The sequence below is a fragment of the Chanos chanos genome, chromosome 12 (genome assembly GCF_902362185.1).
Source record: "Chanos chanos chromosome 12, fChaCha1.1, whole genome shotgun sequence".
Classification (NCBI taxonomy): domain Eukaryota; kingdom Metazoa; phylum Chordata; class Actinopteri; order Gonorynchiformes; family Chanidae; genus Chanos; species Chanos chanos.
The window spans coordinates 9688677-9711031 of record NC_044506.1 but is presented as its reverse complement, the minus strand read 5'-3'; the positions used below and the strand labels follow the sequence as shown (position 1 = coordinate 9711031).

The 22355-nt window shown below is 42.8% G+C and overlaps 1 protein-coding gene across 1 annotated transcript; it reads left to right on the top strand.

Annotated features, from left to right (window-relative positions):
- The first annotated feature begins 870 nt into the window (after positions 1-870).
- Positions 871-22050, top strand: nedd9 (neural precursor cell expressed, developmentally down-regulated 9). Its single transcript, XM_030789123.1, has 7 exons — positions 871-882; positions 10088-10486; positions 17661-17759; positions 17881-17997; positions 18840-19955; positions 20635-20724; positions 21499-22050. Exons 1-7 carry the CDS (start codon positions 871-873, stop codon positions 22048-22050), a joined length of 2385 nt encoding a protein of 794 aa, XP_030644983.1.
- The last annotated feature ends 305 nt before the right edge of the window (positions 22051-22355 follow it).

The following is a 22355-nucleotide window of genomic DNA, read 5'->3' as shown; positions in this document are numbered from 1 at the left end:
GTCCTTCTTGTATTTGGGTGGTTAAATTTTGACAATTCAAACAAATTCCAAACAAAAAATTCTGAAATTGCAGGTCCAGAAGGCAAATAACAGTATCTTGGCAAATGGTGATTGAGTGTTCAGGTAATTTATTATATCTGTAAGTTAAACACTTTCAATTATTTTTCAACTTGAGACAGCTCAATACACTCAAATACCTATTGGTATAGTTATTGCTAAGTATTGGTCCTGATGTTTATGATACATTTATTTATTATCAGATATTACTTACTATGTATGTGGCATCAGTGTGATAAATTATTCATACCTTGTTTTCCCTCGACGACTGTTTTAAAAAGAATATTTTTACAATGGTCTATTCAACGTTAGAGTCCACATCAGGTCACTCCTAAATTATCTTTGATGTGGGCAGGTACATAAGGCAAATCAACAGATGATAACGAACGCAAAGTGTGAGTAAGGTGTACGTAACATCCGTAAGAAATAGTCTACCTTTTATGTCCAGAAGGCAATGGTTTATCAATATGGCATGTGTTTGCACGACCATTCAACACCGACGTCATGTGTGCCTAGGAGGGGAATCAGAGACTTGTCCAATAGCGTCCTACTATGTAAATGACTAGAACAAATCGTAGTGAACACATTCTCCAGCAGCGCACAGAATAGATGCAGCCCCCTGAAAGTGATTTTAGCATTTAACGGAACGGATACTTTTCTTTTTAACTATCAATAAGTATTCACATCATGGTAGTTATTTAATATTTGAAAGAAACAAGTTACATTGCAGCCTTCAGATGTTTTCTTTTTGACTTGATATACGGAATTTTCTGACATTCACTGGAGCGAGGAAACCGACATTAGGCGCCCAAAATGAAGCACAAAGTAAGTAACTCATTTACACACGTTATTTCCGTATCTTCTCAGATATGAGAGGACCTTCTTTAGCCGTCATATTTAATTGTGATATTAAATGTCAAAGATTAATGAATTTATGAGAAGTACCGCTCAGTCCGGCTCATTTAAGTCTTTGTCAGACAAATGTCAGTCCCTTGAACTCGGTGCATAGGTTACGTTTTAAAATGAATCGGAGCCTAAACATTGTAGGCTATTGCTGACCTGCGACCTCTTTACTGGAAGAAAGCGCAGATTCCCCGAGTACCCAAAAACAAGTCAGCATAAAATGAATCTCTACTAGTACTAAATTGAAACCTAAAGTTACAGCCGGATGCTCTGGTTTGTGTAAGCGCAGCTAGGGAGCTAAACGCGTTCGTAGTTTGGGATGCAAGGTAATGGTGTTTCTTCCCTAAGCAATGATGATGTTCTCAGTGCGATAAATATTGTTTAATGACCTTCTCCCCCTGTAGCTCTGGACAGCAGTGATTTATCATACGTAATCAAATGACCATAAGCTGACAGTGAACGCTATTGTGGCGACAAGGGCAATAAATGATGTGATTTATTCTGTGCTGTCGCACGAGTTGCATGGACCCACTAAAGGATACATAGGAACATTCATTCGGTTTACACCGAATCCCCCAGTTACCAATTTAAGCATGGCTACGACTCTGTGTAATGCATTGTTTACGCCACAGCTATTCACAGTTTACACTTTGTCTTACGAGGTATTAACTTACACCAAGGTGAAGACTGAAACCACAGAATTCTCTAATAAGCACCAAATATTAACATACCTCTTATTCAGTCTAATCTTTTTCCCCCATTTTTAAACTCTGTTGTAGTTTTCACAGTCTTTTCAGACTTGACATAAGACTAATTTACTTTGGAGTCATACATACTGACTACATTTTCCAGGGTATTTTATTTTGAATGTTTTCCTCAGAATCCACAGTCTGGCAAACAGAGGCGGTGGGCTTTCTTTCAAGAAACCTTGGACTGTGCACACAAAGCTTTCATCATTAACATGCTCTTTAAGGCTGGAAAGCTGATGGGAAGATTTGTTTCCTACTATGGTAGAGCTCCTCTTCGTGAATGGAAGGCTTTTGTTCACTTCACACTATCTCAGGAATGTAGGACAGTTGGCAGAAGATAGGTGTTTAGCTCAGCCTGGGATGTTTGGATTCTTCTACTGTAGCGCAGTAAGTGGACCGTGTACGTCTGTGTATTAATCTAGTTCAGAAACACTTTCTTGTTAGATAGGTGTGTGACTCAGGAATGTGTCAGCATACCTTATTAGGACTTCAAGAAAGTGTTTTGTAATTCCTTAAAAGTATTACAAGGAGAACAGAGTAAGAAAATGCAGTTTCTAAACGTGTAGTGATGAAAAACTGACATTGCAGAAACACAGTAACTGAAGTACAAAAGAGATCATGACCTGTACCCCTCATATAAGGAATTTGCATTAATCTCATTGTAATATTGCATAAAAAGAGTGAGATATAGACTACTTTGGTTTGGGGTTGCAAAGGAGCTGACAGAAGTTTCAGAGGTTCCTGAAATCAGGCTTTCAGTTATGTGTGTCTGTTTAGACTGGTGTGCTGGCATGGCCACTGGCACATACTCAGTGTTTCAGAAAGAGGGTATTCCTTCCTCCACGCCTGATATCCTATCTGCTTTAAACAGCTCCTTGGATTAGGAACTGCCTTGGGGGTGGAAAACATATCCTTCTGATATTGTCGTCTGTCCTTCACAATTCTGTCCTTAGCAATTTGATAATGAGCGGGAAACCAGACAGCTATAGTCCAGTTGGATCAGTTTTTTTTTTTTTTTTTAAGTTAAGAATACGTTAGGTATTAACAGACTTTTTTTTTAAGAACTTGTCCTCCTCTTTCAGTAATGAGAGATAGATTTCAGAGCTTAGTTAAGTATTAAGTCAATAAGCCACCTTTGAAGCAGTGAAGTGAGAAAAGAGCCTTCAGTTTAGCCTCACTGGTCACATGCTATGAAAACCTGACGTCGTACATCACAAAGGTCAGCCACAATAGAGGCTTGGCCAGCGTCAGCTATGTTTTCCAACAGGTGTATACGTGTTATGAGAGCAGTCGTCAGCCAGTGATGTTCCCTGACGCTTCTAATCCCCAGAACCACCCGGCTCAATCACAGGGATGTGTCCCGGAGCTGTGTATTTTGTGTTTGGGATATATAAGGTAAACCAGACTATGGCCAGTGATGTCACCCGCTTCTTCTCAGACTGTGATGACGCAAGTTTTCCCTGTGCAGCAAAGTAAAAAGGAGTCCCACCCCCCCCACACCCCCCAAATGTGTCTGTGCACACAGACTCTAAGACACACACGCCCCTTATTTCTGTACGCAGTTACTCATAGCCTTTCAGAGTCGTTCTTTTGAAGTTTACGTAACTGTGGCAGAAATAGCTTCACAGCCACAATGAAGAGTGATTAGGTGAACTCAACTTCTGGGCTTTTTTCCTTCCATCTCTCTCTCTCTCTCTCTGCATATGGGTTCAGGTTCCAGGCTTGGGTCCAAGAGGAGTGGGGGCTGAGGGGAGCAGCCAGACATTGTTCTCAGGGGGAGTGATTGAGGAGGAAAAAGGGGGGGTCATGGTGCTGAAAGCTGAAAGAGAATGAAAATGAAAGAAATGGGAAGTGGGAGGCAAAGGGTGGGCAAACAGAGTTGGTGTGTGTGTGTATGTGTGTGTGTTTGTGTGTGCTTGCTGAACTTTGTGAACTATCTGGGAGTACAGAACGACAGGTCCGTTGGGAAATAACTCATTGGATACACTTTCTGTTTCTCAGGTGCCCCCATGTCGTCCATTAGGGTTTTCCCAGCTGGGGGTGTGTTGGGGTGGGGGTGCACAACGAGGATTGGTTCCTTTTCAGTGTGTGTGAGGGGGGAGCTGGCATTGTGCATAAAGAGCACTTCTCAGCAGGCATCCCACATTCTCTGGGTCTAGAACAAGGGCCATTCACAGAGCAGGTCTAAGCCAGTATCCAAGCACAGAGTCCTCTCCTGTCCTGAAGGGCTTCTTGCAAAAAAAAAAAAAAAAGCTGGCTTCTGAAGAAGGCTAACACTGCGCCACCATATTGTGTGGCGTGTCTGCCTTAGATAGGGGTTTACCATGGTGTAGAAATGGTAGAAATGCTGGAAGTTGTTAACCCTTTCTGTGCTGGTTTAGCAAGGGCTTTTATCATCGCTAATTTGTACTGTCTCCTTTTGTTCGAAGATATATGACAGCTTACATGAACTCAATGAGACTGTCAAATACAGATCATTTTACCTGTTCAAGTGTATAGATTTTTGTCTGGTATTAATTCAGTTTAGTTCTCTCAATGGACAAAAGATCACTTTCATAGTGCTCTGAAACTATGGGGACAGCATAGGCATTCGTAAATGTCCAATGGGGAGTTGCCTTTGGTATCTTGCTAAGAAGAATGCCATCATGCGTTTAAGAATGAAGCAGACTGTTTCCATGCACCACCAGTCTACTAAGCAATTTAATTTTAGGCCATAACGTCAGATATTTTCCATGGCGATTGATAACGTGGTCAAAATGAGCCCATTTAGGATTAGTGTCATTGTTCAACAAGAGGAACTCAAAAGGCACACGGGAAGTGTGTGCAGGCTAGTAGTTCCTTTGACAGGATGCAAAGTGTCAAAACTTAGCAACTAAGCATTGATTCTTAGCCTTGTGACTGCATTCTATATACTATCTATATACTAATAAAGTTATTCTCAGAGTTTGAAATGTGTTAGGGTTGATTCTATGAATTTTCTTTTTTTTTTTTTCTTTCTTTTAACAGTTACATCAGTGCCAACAGGACCTTCAGGAAAAAAACTGAACTTAAGTATTTTTAAAGGCATTAGGTTCGTGTGTAGTTCATCTTTTTTGGTTTACCATAGATGTGAAATTGAAAGAACATTTGAGGTGAATTTTCTTAAGCTGTGGTTTATTGCTATGCAAAATAACAGAAGGTGGCCCTGCAGAGATAGCACAAATATATCAGACTTGTTAGCTGCTGGCTTCTGGGGAGGATTATGTCTCAGAGGCTTAAAATGATTAGCTCAGAGCCCCCACTCCCTGTAACTGAGCCCCCTTATCCCCCCCTTACCCCCTCCCTCAAAGCTTGAGAAATCCCCCCTCAATATTGTGACAGCAGTCACTGTTACAAAAACTGTGGTCCCCATGTTCAGTAAACAGGCAGTCCGGATGCCATTATGCAATGCTGTTGGCTAGCTGTCACTAGCACGACATTTGATAATGTGTGTGTACAGCTCTGTATTTAGGACACTATGCTTACGTTTGTGCTTCTTAATAAGCGGAATAAGTGTGGTGGGAAATTCGTCACCATGGTGAGATAGCTAGGCTCAGTTGAGGCCTGTAGAGGGTTATCATTGTGCAGCTGGGCATACTGCTACAGGCTAAGGTGGAGGATAGAAGTAAAAATAAACTTGGACTGGATTGTGTCTTTTAAGTGCCAGTAAAAATTGAAACCTAATTAGAACAAAGAGTACACGTCGCTTTTAATGAGCAGTTTGACTAGCCGACCCTGTCATTTTAGCCGTTTCATTACAATTTGTTCCTCCTCTAATATCTTTCATCTTGACTTATTTGCCACCTCTCTAAGAGCTAGTTCCTGTGACTAAGACTTTAGGATACAGCACCTAATTCTTTTTAAAGCTCTATGTCTAAAATGCCTTTTTGGTTTTGTTTTGTTTTGTTTTGAAATCCAAAAGGTATTTATCATTTTACAAAGACAAGCAAATGTTTGGTGGCTTGTCCTCTGCCTGTTGGAGATCATGCACTAAAATTTTACAGAGTTATTATAAATCCAGGTGAGCTTGACTGTCAAGAAGATGTTTCAAGAAAAATAACATGAGAGCAAGTCGAGGTTCACGTCACTGCCTGTTCAGCTGTTGAGCATTACTGTGTTTGCTGGTCTGTGTTTAGAGTCTTGTTGGTTGGTGGGTGGGGGCATTCTGTTTGTACGATCAGGATGTTAACAGTCGTCTGTGTGTGGGGGCGAAGATTGATTCACAGAGGGCAGGAAATGGCTGGAAGAGTCATATCAACCGTGAGGCACTCGTATAAGTCATTTTTGCTTTCCCAATGAGTGAACAACACCGTAAAGCACAGTACACTCTGTGCACAGCAGATTGCTGCAAGCTCCCCCCCCCCCCCCACCTCCATTAGTTGTTTGTGATTGCATGTCCAAGAGGCATTGATTTAGCTCCATATTTAGTGTTAGCCTTGGGTGCGATATTATTGATTCTGTTGTTTACTGTGTTTGTAGTGCTAGCTAATGTGATATTGAAAAGCTAAATCCATCTTTTAGACTCATATTTATTTTTTCATGCTGAACGGTCACAGTTATTTCATAATCCTAAGCAATCTCACAGCTAAGCTTAACTCATGCTGGCATCCTGTTCTAAAACCACTAAAGTAAAATAAGAAAAGAATTGAAAACAAGTATTGGAGATATGTGTGTTTATGTATCACTGGGTTATTATTACAAAATCACATTTGAACTGTTTTTCAATCAGAGCAGACCACAAGCGATTCCTTTAGCAAAAACAAAAAAAAAACAAAAAAACATGCTGATCAACCAAACTAAATAAATATCGGCAAACTCGCGAATTTTTAGCGTCCCATGGGGACGTTTTACTCTCAGGCCTTCTCACGGCCCATTTATCTGAAGCACCTTCTCCTCAGCCGCTCGGCGAGAAAAAAAAGCAGGCAGAATCATCAGGTCTCCATTAACGTCATTACCATAATTATTTTCTATATTTGCCTTTGCAAAACGAGGGCAAGCGAGCGTGCTGTTTCACCAGCGCTGGCCTTCCCCTTTTGGGCGTACGTTTAAGCGAGTCGGCCCTAATTTTCACACCGGTCCATTTCGTCTGGGCGTTTTTACGTGAGCAGTCTGATGTTTTCAGATGGTGGTGGTGGTGTGTTGCTTTTCCCTCTGGAGATGGGGCTTGTTCTTTGGGTGCAACCAAAATACTGTTCTTTTTCAGCACAGCCCTTCCTACTGCCTCAGGGGACCTGAATTTTGATCTTTGGTGATTTTGGCTTTGGTTGAAGGGGAATTTTTACAAGTGTGTTTTGTGAGCTCATTTACTCCAAAGCTTGCTTAATCAGTGCGATGTCTTCTCTGTGGTTTGAATCAAACCCACCCAGTGTGAGTGCAGTAGCGAGGAAAACGGGGTGCAGTTGTCGTAGCGAACGATTGCGTAAGGGTTTTAAGTTCTGCATGAGTCAGCATGAACTCTTTTTCTCTCCCTATGTATATGAGAACCTTAATATGAAAAACTTTAGGGGGGGGTTTGCGCATACAAAAATAGTCTGGCCGCCAAAAACGCCTTCTTTATTTAGAACGTGAATCGTGAATTTTTTCCAAAAGTGAGGGAGGGAAAGGCTGTTGCCAATACGTGTGCGTGGGTGTGTGCACGTTTTTGTGTGTATGTATGTATATCTGTTTTGAGTGTTTGCTCTGATTTCAAATCATTTGTTTACATCTGTGATGACAACTCCTTAATTTGTATTTGCTTCGTTGCTTCTCGTCGTAAACAGTCGCCCGTAAGAGCCTTCCTTTAACTCACCTGGACCGTTCTAGGTCAAGTAAACGTGAGTCACTGGGTGGCTACGATAATGTCTGCATTGTACGATATTCGCCAGAGGCCTTGATGACTATGCCAGTCAAAGTTGGTGCGAGTCTTTGGAACGTGCCTAACCACGGCACTGTTTGACAACTCATTAAAGATAAGCTCTGTGTCCAGGAAGCTAATTCTCCCGAGTCACTTAAGGGAAAGTATGAGGCTCCTCTGGCCGCCCAGCGAATGACAAACACCTGTGTTTACCAGAGGATTGTAACAGAGCAGTCAAGTCATCTCATTATGACTAGCCACTGTTTATATCGCAGACAAATGTACTGGAGTTCATGGTTAGACACACCTGCTTCAATTATAGATCTGTTACAGTGAAGGACAAAGAAAAGGCAAGCACGACAACACAGGTTCTTTTCTTGATTACCCTCAGAAGCATCTGTTTGGCTCTGTCTTTACTCTGCCATCGTGGTAATATCCATGCACTGTGGTAGCCTGTGTCCCCCTGTTTCTCCACAGAACTCATTGTATCTCTGAAACATGAAAATAAACGTTTTGTCGTTTTAAAGACCACTGAAATCCTGAGCGTGGCCCTCTTAGAGAATTTGAGCAGAGTAATGGAAAAATAGCATCATATCCCACAACGTTCTTACATTTTGTCCACGTATTTTTAAAATACGGTTTGCACAAGGAAGATTTTATTTGAGTAAAAAAGGGAGTTGTTGTTATCTGAGAAAAGCTTCTTCCTCTTCAGTAACCAAAGCTGCAAATGCTCAATTTAGAACTTATCCTTTTATATGACTGAAACTAAAGATTTGCATAGGAGGAAGTAAAGGTGTGACTACACAGAATTTGCTGTGCGTGCGTGCGTGTGTGTGTGTGCGTGCGTGTATGTGTGAACGCGTATGTTACCACGTTCCAACTGAATGCTGACAGTTCCAGCTGAAAAAGCACCCGGGTGTGTGTGTGTGTGTGTGTTGTAAGTGTGGTAAAAGGGTGACAAGGCAAAAAAATATATATATATATCTCCTTAACTCTTATCTTCACGCTTTAAATGTGTACTTTAGCACTGCAACAGGTGTTCCTCTGGCACCTCCCCATGTTTTATAGGTTTGGCAATGGTTTTGTAAGTCAAAGACTTGACCCGGTCTTCTTGAGTTTGATTTGCCTTTCTTGCTATGTTTAAACTGCAAGAGCTTTAAACTGAACTCTTTGTGGCGGGGGGGGGGGGGGGGGGGGGGGATGTTCCAGTAAATGAGTATTACTGTCTGAGAATGAAACATGAATGAGAGAAACTGACACAGCTGCTTCTGTTGGACAGTGTTGACCCTAGGGGTCAAGCTAAAGCATACCGTCACTCATAGAAACGGACTGTTTGCAGCAGTAGGAGTTGGTTAATGGAGGGGGGAGGGTGTGGCACTGGAGTGTTGTTATGTCTCTTGAGTGGATGGTCACCAAGGCAACGGACTGAGACAATAGCCATGTGCTCAGACACCCAATGGGAGATAATGATGTCGTTTGAACAGCGATGTTCACGTGGGAATGGTTTTAATCTGGCAGGGTGGGAAAGCCGACTGGGGCTTCACTGCGGGACAACTTTTGGAAAAGTTTTGTAATACCCCCAGTGTGCCCTAGGACAGAGGGAGGGAGAGAGAGAGGGAAAGGAAGAGGGCAACTATCCAGAGTATCCAGAAGTATCCAGATATATCGAAATTAAAAGTTTATCTAAACACAAGATGTTATAAGTAGCCTGTAGGGAAAAAACTGTCCCATGTTGGAGACCAGGATAGAGGCACTAATTATCAGTCTGACGGCCAGATACAGATTATACATGGTTTAAGCTCTGAGCTTCATAGTAGGAGTGAGTGAGTGAGTGTGTGTGTGTGTGTGTGTGTGTGTGTGTGTGTGTGACCTGAATCCTGCCAACATCCCCTCAGTTTTATCTCCCACTTAGTTGTTATGACTGAAAAAAAAGCTTTTTTTTTTCAATATTGCCACTGGAGAAATGTTTTGTTTATAAAGGAATGGAACAATAATTTTTTTTTTTTTAATCCGGATCTGGGGAACCGGCTTCCATTTATGAAAATATGATTTGTTATTAAAGTACTTTGAATTAAGTCTTTTCCATTAAAGCATGGAGCAATGTTCCACTGGGTTTTACTCTGCATTGCAGCAGTTACTCAATGGCATTTTAATGCCGTATCAGAGAGAGCTGAATGGAGAGACAGAGCAGATTTACCCTAACGTTCATGACCTTTGCCATATGAAGTCAATAATATTGAATAATCTCTGACTTGATAGCACTGTATCTGCCCACGCAAGCACACACGTGTTGGAAGCCAGCAGTCCTCGCACCAGTGACATGTAGTGTTGATGTTGCTATGCTAACATACAATATAAAACTTTGGAATGTACCATTCAACACCAGAGTTTAGGGGACTGGGAAGACACACATTTATAAGGGTAGGGGTTAAGGTTATGGGTGCAGTGCTTGTGTAGTAATGAAAGCTTTATCATGATGTGGAACGAAGGTTGCTGATGGTCACGATTCTCCCGTTGTTCCGTTTAGAACCTGATGGCGAAGGCGTTGTACGACAACGTTCCAGAGTCTCCCGAGGAGCTCGCTTTCCGGAAGGGCGACATCCTCACCGTCATCGAGCAGAATACCGGAGGCCTGGAGGGCTGGTGGCTCTGCTCGCTGCACGGTCGCCAGGGCATCGCTCCCGGCAACCGTCTCAAGCTGCTCATCGGCCCCAAGTTCGAGAACCAAGCTCCTCCCCAACAGGTCCAGTCTCCACTCCAGGCCACGTCCCACCAGCAGAGACCACACACCCCCCAGGGCTTGTACCAGGTACCAGCCTCTCACCAGAGCCCTCAGTCACAGAGCATCTACCAGATCCCCCCCGCCCAGGACGTCTACCAGGTCCCTCAGAGAACTGCACTGGCAGCAGAGGGAAGCCTGAGTAAGGTAAGATAATAACAACTGGGAAAATGGTCGTCTGCATTCTGCTTTCTGAAGCATCCAATTAAAAACAAGGTTAGGAAGAACTACAGATTTTTTTGTTACCGCTGCTGTTGTTGTTTTAAGACTAAGCGGCCGGTAAGCGTGCCGCAGTTTATCTAATTCAATAAAAAAACGGTGCTAAACGTTGGGGATGAGGATGAGAATTTTAAGTAACAGACTTCTCAGTTTAATTTGGTCTCACCAGTCAATTTCCCTTTGTGTTAAAACAGTGTTGAAACTGCTTGTTAAAAAATGTCACAATTTTTTTTTTTTTTTTTTTAACAAAACAGATGTGCTTCTTAATCTGGCTGAATGCAGGCTTAACAGTATTTACAAAAAAGCATCTTATGTCTGGTCGAATATTACACAGGGAGACACTCATAGATATACAGCATGTATATATACACACACACACACACACAAATATACAGCGTCAACCCATATGTTGACCCATAAGTGTGGTGGCACACTTTATTGTGGCACTGTGATTTTATGGGCCTGATTATACGGGTCCAGTGTCCGGCCCATGTCATTCTGGGCCTGAGCCGTGAGGTATGGACAGGGTGTGCCCCGCCATGCCTGGCACCACAGGCCTGTGGATTCACTCTATGTTCAGCTCTGTTTCTGTTTTTTGGATTTTAATGTGGGGGCCAAGCCACTGAAGGGCAATGAATAGAAGCAGAGATCATGGAAAAGCAAACAGCAAAGACCAGAGCTGTGGGGTTAGTTGGACTCTTACTGAGATGGTTCAAATGGCTGTAAACATAGAATATAGCCTAGATAACTATAGCTATGAAACTCACTGAGCTCGGGTCATTTGCATGCACTAAACATGTCATGGGCAGTTTCGGTTATGAGTTACAGTTTAAATTCATCAGTGCCTCACTGAGATACCTCTTCACTTTTACGTACATAGCCATGCATTTTCAACTTTTGAACTGGCATAAAGACGCAATATATGTAAAGCTGCTGCAGACATGCTAACTTCCAGAAAGAGCTTTTTAATTTAAGTACCACGACAAAACCTAGAAAACCCTTTAAAGACTGCGCGCTTTTACCAGACCGATAAATACCCTTCTTTATCCATCGCCTCAATGGGATAATGAAGCCAAATTACCCCCAAAAGCAATTACGCGTTAACTTTCGAGTCAGTTTTCTCCAGCGATGTTCTAGACAGGAAGACCCAGTTCCTTCAGTAATCACCTGTGGTGTGTAATCATCTCACAAAGAAAAATAGTCAGCGCCTACAAAAGGCACACAGTGTGATTCACTCCACAGCAACTCAGTTAAGATACACATGAGGTTTGGCGCTAGGGAGACAGACTCGCTCTTATCTGCAGTATTTGACCCAACAGTCATGTTTGTCTGGTCTCTGCAATGACGGGGCAATGACGAAACAGACCCTCCTCTCTAAGAGTGCAGGATAACATCAACAAAATCTCTAAGTGTTCCTTCAGATTGGTGATTTTTTTTTCTCCCAGCCCTTTCCCATGCTTCGTTTCTTAGTCTCAGCAACTAAACTGTGCAACATACGTAACCTGGCAGTTAAAAATATAGGCTGCTTCTGCGGACAGGGCGATTTTTGTTGGTTGTTTTTCACTGAGGCTGGCGGTAGTTTGCCTGTTCCAGTGAAAATGAGGTAAGAGGGTGTGCCTGCAGTAAACATAGAATTTTGTGGATGTTATTTGACCAGAGGGTTGTCTGGAAAGTTCTGCTCAGGTGTGGTGCAGAGTTAGGTGTAGTACAAAAAAACCCATTGCCTGGGATGAACAATTCCAGACTCTTCCCAGTGTCTTACGCAATTTATCGTCTCTTGTTTACCAAAGCAACCGTGAATTGACTTGTTGAGGTAGAGGACTTAGCCTCGCATGCAATTTATTTAGTATTTGTCAAATTTGTTATGGAATGTTTTCTAGCTGCGGTTCCGTCAGTGCCAGCAGCACCACAGTGTAAACCCATTTTGGTGAACAGTTTGTTTGGTACAGTTGTGGTACAGAGCCTTGGTGTATAATGATGCTCTGTGAGGTTTGGCTAGCATTTTCAGGCTCCATGACTGAGGCATGGAGGCTCTGTCCTCGCCTGACCCCCAGGGTAAAATCAACTAAAGCAGTCCACAGCAGCCCCATTCATGACTGGCCTAAAACTCAGAGCCCATCCCCAGAGCTTCTCAACCCCACAAAGATCCTAACTGAACCACACAAGGAAGGAGAAATGACTGCCTCTGGCACACAGTGTCCCCCCCCCCCCCGCCCGAAGATATATCTTCTTATTCCAAATCCCAAACTGACCTCTCTGTCTGTCATGTTAGGTATTTGACTTCAATTAGAGAATACTCATTCTGAGAAGAACACTTCAAAGTATTGCCTTCCCTTTTTTATCTGAAGGTCTATCCATGGTTAGTTATTTTTCAGCGTTTACGTTTCTGTGTAATCCCCTTCTGAGTCAGGCTGTGAATCATAAAGAGGGCAGGGTACTTCAAGGCCCAACAGAGACTCTTATCAGCATCAAACAGGTCTCGTACTTTTCCTAACTTCCCGTCTCGAAGATGAATGGCAGACTCCTTGTTTGGGCACACTTCCGTCTATCGGAAAACCCATAAAGATATGGGGGACATGTGAGAACTTCAGTAGTAAAAACCAACAGACCAAACAATGTTGATATTGTGTGCAGGGTTTATTCAGTCCGAGACATTGTGTTGTCTACCTTGATAAGTTTTCTCCAGATTACTTATAAGTGCATCACAGCTACTTAGACAAGGATTTCTCACAATCTTGCCACCCCCCCCCCCCCCCCCCCATCTGAAACAGCCATAACGGCAGATAAGTGAATTATTCCTTCCTAGTGCACTGCAGTCTTTTAAACGCTTGTCTCCACCGCTGTCAGCCGGGAGACGAATCACTGGCCTCGATGACTTGACCCAGGTGCAAGGTCATAAATCCTTTTGTATTAGAAACTTTTAAGTCCCTTCACCCTCATACCACACGTGCTCCTTTCCCAAAAAAAAAAAAGTCCCGTTTACGAACGTAGACAGGAAGAAAAAAGGAGAGGCAGCAGGAAATGCTTGGCTGAAAGGTAACTTCGATTTCTTTCCCATCAGGAATCTCTTTTCCAAAGAGAGTTTTTCATCTCCCGTTCTCCATCCTTTCTCTTTTCCCTCACAAGACGCAGAACAGTTCCCTCCCTTATAATTATAATAGTTCAGCGCAAACTAAAAACACTGTTAAAATGCGGGTCGCTGCATACATAATTTGCTTCATTTGAATAATCGTTTGACCCGGTCTTACCCCTTAGCCTTGCAAGCCAATAAAAGCTTCATTGAGAGGCTTTCATCGTGGATGGTAATAATTGTATTCATGGAATACAAAATTAATTATGTGGCTCCTTTAATGCCCCTAATATAACAGGATGTCTTTGTGTGGTTCGCTCCGTGGTTTAGATGTGTGAGGTCTCACAGGATTTTGACACTTAATTGCCTGTTTTAATGAGCCTGACATATTAATAGTGCACCACAGTTCCTGCTGGCTAAATAGAACATTAATGAATGTCATGGAACCAGGAAATGTGCAAAGGCTATACGGATCAAGCTCTTACACTCATTATTTCCCCAATTCAGCTTGCAGTGGGTCTTTTTCTGCAAATGAATGTTAAATAAGTAATAGTAGCAAACAGACTTTCAGGCTCCATTCTATCAACTTCCCTCTAGAGTCAGAATTAATGTTTCGTTTTTCATTATCAAGGCTTTTAATTTTTATATATATATATATATATTTATTTTTTGTTTTGTTTGTGTCACTAATGGAATGAAGAAAGTCTGAAAAAGTTCTAGCGCTCAGACGTAGACCGGGCCAGGGTCATTGGCTCTGAGAGAATTTAAAACCAAACCACAGTAAAAGCCTAGCAGAAATGTCAGTCACCCTGGAAACAGTGGTGCTGAGAGAACAAGGCACAAAGACATAGGATAAACAGGCCAGATCCGGTTTGTAAATAGAATTGCTGAAGAGTTCCCAGATTGACCGACTTTGGAGGTCAAGCCACCCAACGTCATTGTCAGCGGTTCATTCATAATGAGGTTGACAAGACTTTGATGAATGTCAAAGTGAAAATGGGGAGGGGAAGGGTGTTTGTGTGTCTGTGTGCAGAGGGGGGCGGGTGTCACCATTTTTAACCAGTAGCAAGGTGTGAAACGATGGCTTCCTGTTCATAAACCTACCCGTGACCACTTAACTTTTGTGTCTTCGTCTCAGAAAGCCTCTGTCACACTAGGCAATGTCTCAATTCTCTCGACGAAGCCACATCGATTTTTAAAGAAAGAAAGAGGGTTTTTTTCCCCTACGTCAAATGTAGCTTCACATCAGTGATCTTTACACATTACTCGGAATGGAATGCAAAGGCTCAAAGAACATAATCCAGTCAAAATGTGACCTGCATTTGATTTCATTACTAAATAAATATTTAGAAAACAATTTTGTGCTTTAGTCATGCCCGACCTTTGATTTCAGAAATAATTATGTATGTCAACCATTCAGGTGAACAGCAAGATGAAGTCACTGGTTACGAAACTGGAGTGTAAAAGCTCTAGTGTTAAGCTGAAAACTAATGACGGGGGAAGGAGACTAGTATGACTCAGATCTTTTCATATGAAATGTCTTGTAGCAACCAATTTAACACCTCCAGCAATTAAATTCAAGTTGGAACCTGAGTCTCTCATATTCAAGCACCAAGTCATCTTACTTCACTATAATGGAATCCTGCAGCTCAGTCACCCGAGCAGGAAAGAATGTTTACTCAGTCGCCCTCGACTACCATGAGAACATTTGCTCCCAGGTGGTGCTCGAGTGTAATACACTGGGTCCTTCAACCAGGTCAATATTTACACTCAATTATTAGGAGTGTTATATAACACGAGGCTGAGAGCATAGGAGTAAATAATGGGTGGAAATATCCTTCAGCCTGAACGAGTTCAGAGGTGGAGATAGAGAGATATTCAGTTTTCTCGTCCAAAGTAAGTAGATGACAGAGAGACGATGAATGTGTGCTCACGTTGTCACTGTAAGAGACAAAGGTGCACAGCTCTAAATGCCAAGCTGAGTGTCTGTGCTTCACAGTCCCCTCACTGGGTCTGTCTGCTCTTTGTACACTGTCTCAAACACATGCTGGTGGAACAACGGTGCCCTCTCTTTCATTGACTTAAGAAAAGGTTGGTGCTGTATCTAATTACCTGACAGGAGAACGCATTCATCTCACACCAGGTGTGGGTGTGTGAATGGAACTCTGATATGTAAGAGTTTTGGGGGGGGATTTGTGTTTTGTTTTGTTTTTTTTCTTCTCACATTTTAATGCGTTCGGCACAGGAGGCATAAAAGAGTCAGGAGCTTTGGGCATGGCCCTGAATATTTGCTTAATTTGTGAACCTTTTTGACCCCTTTAAGTCATTGTAATATAATGGATATAATGGCTTGGAATGCCAATGGTATGAACCTAAACTCACATTGAGAGAGAGAGATAGAGGACTTTTTTTTTTTTTTGTATGAGGCCCATCTGGGTGTTCCTTCTCTGCAGCCGTGTGTGCGTTTCAGTGTTGTCGTGCGTATGTGTGGGAACTGAAGAGCAGTAGTCGAGATAGTAATCTTAACTGAAACTCATTACTCTGATGTGAGGTTAAGGGGAGTGGATTTTGGTCCTTAAACTTCTCTAAATACGGTACTTCGAGGAGCCATACCCAACCGAAACCCTGCTGATTCTACAAAGACTTCTGCATTCTTGCTGGGAAGATGGTCTGGAAGAGGAAGGCATACGTATGGTTCCCATTTTCAAGTCCTGTCAGTGAACCCTGAATGTTCCAGTGTGGTGATGGTGGTGTGTGGTGCGTTTATGGGGACAGATGGTAGAGGAGCAGGACTGAGGAGTTGAAAGGGGAGGGGGGGGGGGGGTCCAGACAGGAGGAGAGGAATTCCAAACATTCCTCTGTCTGCCTGACACAGTAGAGGGCTTTCGTGCCTTGTATTGTGAAGTACAGGAGGTGTGGAAGGGGGCAGAGAGAGGTTGCATGGAAGAAGTAAGAGAGATGAACGATGCTGATAGTGTGAGGGCCAGATATCTGATGGAAAGAGAGAAACAAAATGAGCCAGAGATTGTGAATTGAGGTTTTGATCATTTATAACAGTAGTCATCAGTTTTCTACATCAGTTTATCAATCAGCAGCTTAAAACAGCTTAAAAGCACCTTATACCATTCAGCTACTATTGGATAAACTGAACTAAAAAAAAAGAAGAAAAACAAAGGGGTAAAAAACAAATCTCACCAAAGCCAGGAGTAATGTTCTCGGTCTCTGTCAGTCTGTCGTCGATGCTCATGTTTGCGAAAAAGTGCAGAATCTCTCATGTGGGTGCAGTGACAGTAGTGCTGTTCTGTGTGTGACCTCTCTAGTCTCGTTTCTCTCCCATGCTTGACTCCTGCTGCTTTTTGGCCTATTAAGAATCTATACCCAGCTCAGAGTCACCCCATAGCAGTCTCCCTCTCTATCACGCGGTTTGGGAGGCAGTCCGCTAAGAGGCCGAAAAACTCACGGCGAGCATGCAGGGCTGTCGCCCCTGTCAGAACCCATTTGGTTCAGATGTAATTACTCAAGCCGGGTCATATGAGGACCAGGAAACACAAACAGGCAGACGGGAAGGGTTTCACACACACACACACACACACACACACACAAGTCCGAATGTCCTTAAAGAATCTGGTTCTCTCAGCACTTGTTTGTTCATGGGTTTTACTGGTATGTTTTCTATGTTGCCCTGGCCCATTTGCATGCATTTGCATTTGCGTTGGTTAATAGATTTTTGTTCCTGTTGTTTGTATTGTTTACCATGAAGGCAATAACCTCTTTGACTCCGGCTTCTCAATGTATCATGGTCCAAAACCATGATTTGCTGGAGCACATGGGGAAACCTCATCTGTTCCTCTTTCACGGTCAAATGATTTCAAACGCAAATTAGTTATGAGTTCTTTGGCATCAGCATAGTAGGATGCCCTCAAACTGATTAAAACAATGAGGGTTTTTTTTTTGTTTATTCAAATAATTACATCTGTCATGCAGCCTTTTATAGAAGCATAAAGGATTTTTTTTTTCTCCCGTGTTAAACAGGTGGTGACCCCGACACGGGTAGGACAATGCTACACCTACAGCCCTGCCCAGAATGCATCGCAGGACCTCTACGACGTGCCCGCTGTCCGACCACAAGGGGTAGGCTTCCGTCTCTTTATAAATGTCAGCTGAACAGGGCCTGCTCCTGAACAGCGTAAGTGAATGTTTGAACAGGCACGAGGTCTGTAGTGACACCAGTGTGTTTTCCATTATGTTGCAGGTGTACGATATTCCACCTGGTAAACAGACGAAGAAGCATGGAAGTACTCGGCTGTACGACATCCCCCCTTCCACGCAAGCACAGGGGGTTTACGACATCCCTCCATCAACCCAAGGGGTATGATTCAATCCCATTTTATTTCACTAGTACAGTGATTCCTTACAAAGGCAGTTTAAGCAGTGTCTGACAGTCCTCGAGAGAGAGAGAGAGCAGAAATTACATTTGTTTCTGGTAATATGTTTTGTGATCTGCTCATTTTTCGGTGGACAGATTAACAATTTCTTGAATAAAAGCTCCTTTGTCCTTTGTATTTTTTATAAGTGTATTACCATTTCATTTAATTGCTGGTCTCGAAGAGAAAAAAAAATAAATTATGATATTTTTATTACGTTCGCCTGGTTACTAAATTAGAGAGCAGCTTGCCAATAATGTTGAAGTCAAGCTCTCGAATTCTCAACTCCACTGAGAGGGAAGCGAAGGTCTCAGTCATTTCTTACCAGATCCACTTACATTTCATCCTGGTTCCCAGCACAGTGCTGCAAGTTTGTTTGTAATAAATTGAAATATGCGATAGCCTGTTATTTGCGTGGTCCTTAATTGCAGAGTGCGGAAGCCTGTCTCGCAGTAAGAGGCAGATTTCAAGGCTCAGTGAAATCACTTAAAACACACTCCTTTTATTCATTGATTCTATGTTTTCGTGGTGTGCCCCATGTACGTCAAAACACATTACACTGTCAAAAGGTGGTTGGATAAGGCTTAATGGTAAACTTTCCCATATCCTGTTGGAGAATCGTAGGGTTCACTCGGCAAAGAGCACGGACATAAATATTAAGCTTTCAGGAACCAGTCAAAAAAATCAGTTCAAATCTATTATTCAGGCACAAAACAGCATGTATGCGATTTTTTTTAATTTATATCATTATTATAATTTGCATGTAATGTAATTTTTTCTTGTACAGGTTTACTCAATACCTCCAAGTCGGAATAACCTGGCCTGCGACGAAGGAAACTACGACTTTCCACAGCCTCTTAAACTCAAGCAAGAAGGGATCTACGACGTACCCCCACCGTCCCTTTCTAAAGCTACACAATGCCCGCAGTCCAATTACGACTTCCCTCCCAGCTCTGAGCCCGCCTCTCGAGTTGTTGCTAATAGCGATGGTATCTATGATGTACCGCCCAGCCAGACTGCCTCAGGAGCATCGCAGGACTTGTATGACATTCCACGTGGGATGCAGCCACAGCAACAGCCTCCACAGCGAGACCGTGATCGCAACAAGGCCATCTACGACGTTCCACCTCAGGATTCCCGTTTGCTCGGCGACGTTACGGATGGAGTCAACCGACTGTCGTTTTCCAGCACGGGTAGTACCCGCAGCAGCATGTCCACGTCTTCCTCTTCAGCCAGTTCTCCTTCGGAGGGTCGTCTGACCCTTGACCTGGACTCGGCCATTCAGAGGCTCGGTCGCCTGCAGCAGACTCTGGAGGGTTCCATCTCAACTCTGCAGGCCCTCGCTGCCTCTTCGCACTGGCGAACGTACACCTTCATGGAACGCCACGCCAACGAGGTCCACGTGACGTTGGAGCGCGTGCGGGTGGCAATCGCGGATTTCCTGGTGTTCGGACGTGGGGCTACGGCCAATGCCACAGCCCTGTCAGACTCCAGTTTGCACGCAAAGTTGCGGCGGCAGCTGCAGCGTCTGGAGGACTCGCATCAGATCCTGTATCAGACATACCAAAGCCTGGAGACTAGCAGCTGGGCACTGAACGTCCTGGCATCAGGGGCAAGGCAACAGGGAAAGACCGATGATCTGGACCGTTTTGTCATGGTGTCGAGGACTGTGCCTGATGATGCCAAGCAGTTGGCATCTACCATTGGGAGCAACGCAGAGTTACTCTTCAGACGGGCGCCGGTGGAAGGGATCGTACACCCCTTCACATGCTCTCCGACAGAGGACGACAACCACACTGGGCAAACCAAGCCTTTCCCTGTTCCTCAAGAGAAAGTCAACATGAACAACAGCGAGAAGTGTGTGAAAAGTTGGATGGAAGATTACGATTACGTTCACTTGCAGGTAAGGATGTGTCCCCCATAGCTAATAACGCAGTAGCTACTTATAGAAACAGCAGATATTTAAGTAACTAACATAATTTGTTGTTTTGCGTCATCAAGTAATTTCCTCGAACAACTACGTGAATTCCAAATCGAAGGAAACCTTAAGTTGAAGCCTGAGCTCACATTCATGTGTTACATTGAGGGCCTTTGAAAAAGAGAAGGAAAATCAGATCCTTATAGGATGAGACTGTTGACATAATATTTACCTTTTCAAGGAACAGTTGCTTTGCAGCAACCTTTCCCTTATCTGCCCTGTACATTGAGTTCAAGCTTGTCTAATTCACCCTACCCAATCCATCTGTTAATCCTGCAATGTAAGGATTAAGAATATAACATGTGAGTGTTCCCTACTGATGTTCCATTGGGAACACAGGCAGAGGCTTAGAATACATTTTAATTTTCTGCTACGGTTTGAATAAGGATAATGTACAACTGACAAAATCTTTTTAGACAAAGGAAAATAAAAATTGCAAAACCATAATTCAAAAAGCATGAGGTGAAGTTTTTATTTAAGGGTATGGACTCCAAATGGCAGTATTTTTTTTTTTAATTAAAATTTGCTTTTTTTATTTACATGTTAAAGGATTGAAAGAATTAACAAAAAGTTTGATCCCTGACATCTTGCACAATGTTCACAGGGCAAGGAAGAGTTTGAACGACAGCAGAAGGAGCTTTTAGAAAAGGAAAATATCACTAAACAGAGCAAAGTCCAGCTGGGACAAGAGCAGGTGAGACTTACACTCTCTCAAACAAACTCATGTGTATCGTTAATGTTCTTGAAGCATGCTCCCCCCAAAATAACCTTATCGATCAGCCCAACGACAGAACCACCAGCTACAGTATGTTACAACAAGTTGAAGAAACGGCCGTCATCTTTGTGCTTGGGCTTGTCTAAGCATTTTGCCATGCCGTATTCACCCAGCGGTCATATAAGATCATTGGTTATGAAGGAAAGACAGGAAGCCATTCAAGGGCTTTTGGCACACAGCCCAGAGCCTTGTGGTTCTTTATAAATTTGATCATATAATATGATGTATTGACTATTGGAACTGACAAAAAAGCACATTGACCTTATTGGCATCATTTTGATGACTGAGGCTGTAAACCTCAAATATCTAGAACTGTCTGCCAAGACACATCAACTGTCAAATAGTGTAAAAAAAAAAAACACAAGTGATAAAACAAAAGTTTAATGTGTGCTACAAGCACATGACTGGCTGGAATATATTGTTTATATAAAAGAAAAACTAAACATCTGAATTTATTGTTGAAATAGATCTTCAGCATTATAATGTTCTGTGAACTCTACTGCTTGGGTCAAGTCAGCTGATCTAGTTATGGTTATGGATAGGTAAAAATAAATAAATAAACAGAATTTAATTTAATGTTTGCGGCGTCAAAGAAATGTGTATGTGAATGGTTCATACGTTGCGAGAAGTGGAAACGATTATTTTATAATTATTCTTTAATTATAACTCCAGTATCCTTTGTCATTCTTATAGCTCAAGCAGTTTAAACAGCTGGAGCAAGAGGTCATCAAACCTGTTGAGAATGACATCACACAGTGGATCTCCCACCAGAACTCCACGGGTTCCACCTCTCCCTCAGACTCCTCCTCCACATCCTCTTTAGGAGGTGGCACCCAGCTTTGCGGACGGGACCGACAGTTGCTTGGATTCTACGCCGAGCAGTGCGAACAGCACTTTGTGACTCTCTTAAACGCCGTGGACGCATTTTTCGGCTGTGTCGCCGCTGGCCAGCCTCCTCGCATCTTTGTGGCGCACGGAAAGTTCGTCATCCTCAGCGCCCACAAGCTCGTATTCATCGGCGACACACTGTCGCGACAGGCCACGACGCCCGAAGTGGCCAATCGGATTATGAACTCCAGCAACATGCTATGTGATTTGCTAAAGACAGTTGTGGGCGCCACCAAGATGGCCGCCCTGCACTACCCAAACACAGCTGCTGTACAGGAAATGGTGGATCGGGTCACGGACCTGTCACACCAAGCACAGCAGTTCAAAGTTCAGCTGTCTCAGATGGCAGCTTTGTAATGTCACTGATATGCACCTACTCTCTCTCTCTCTCTCTCTCTCTCTCTCCCTCTCCCTCTCCCTCTCCCTCCCTCTCCTATATATATATATATATATATATATATATATATATATATATTCGTAAATGGCATATCATCACGGCCTTTGTTTTCCATGTAAATAGTATTATTGTTTTTCTGTTCTCTGTAAATACAGGAACTATTTTTGTGTAGATTTGTTTTATATAATAATGGTATAAATATATGAATATAAAATGGCTTTTTTAGTGCAACACATTCTCTTTAACATTCCTGTTTGTTGTTTTA

Bases quoted from the DNA above. Each gene is read 5' to 3' on its own strand.
- nedd9 (XM_030789123.1), top strand. The intron at 17,998-18,839 runs GTATGATTCAAT...TTTCTTGTACAG, and splicing joins TCCCTCCATCAACCCAAGGG to GTTTACTCAATACCTCCAAG. The intron at 19,956-20,634 runs GTAAGGATGTGT...CAATGTTCACAG, and splicing joins ACGATTACGTTCACTTGCAG to GGCAAGGAAGAGTTTGAACG.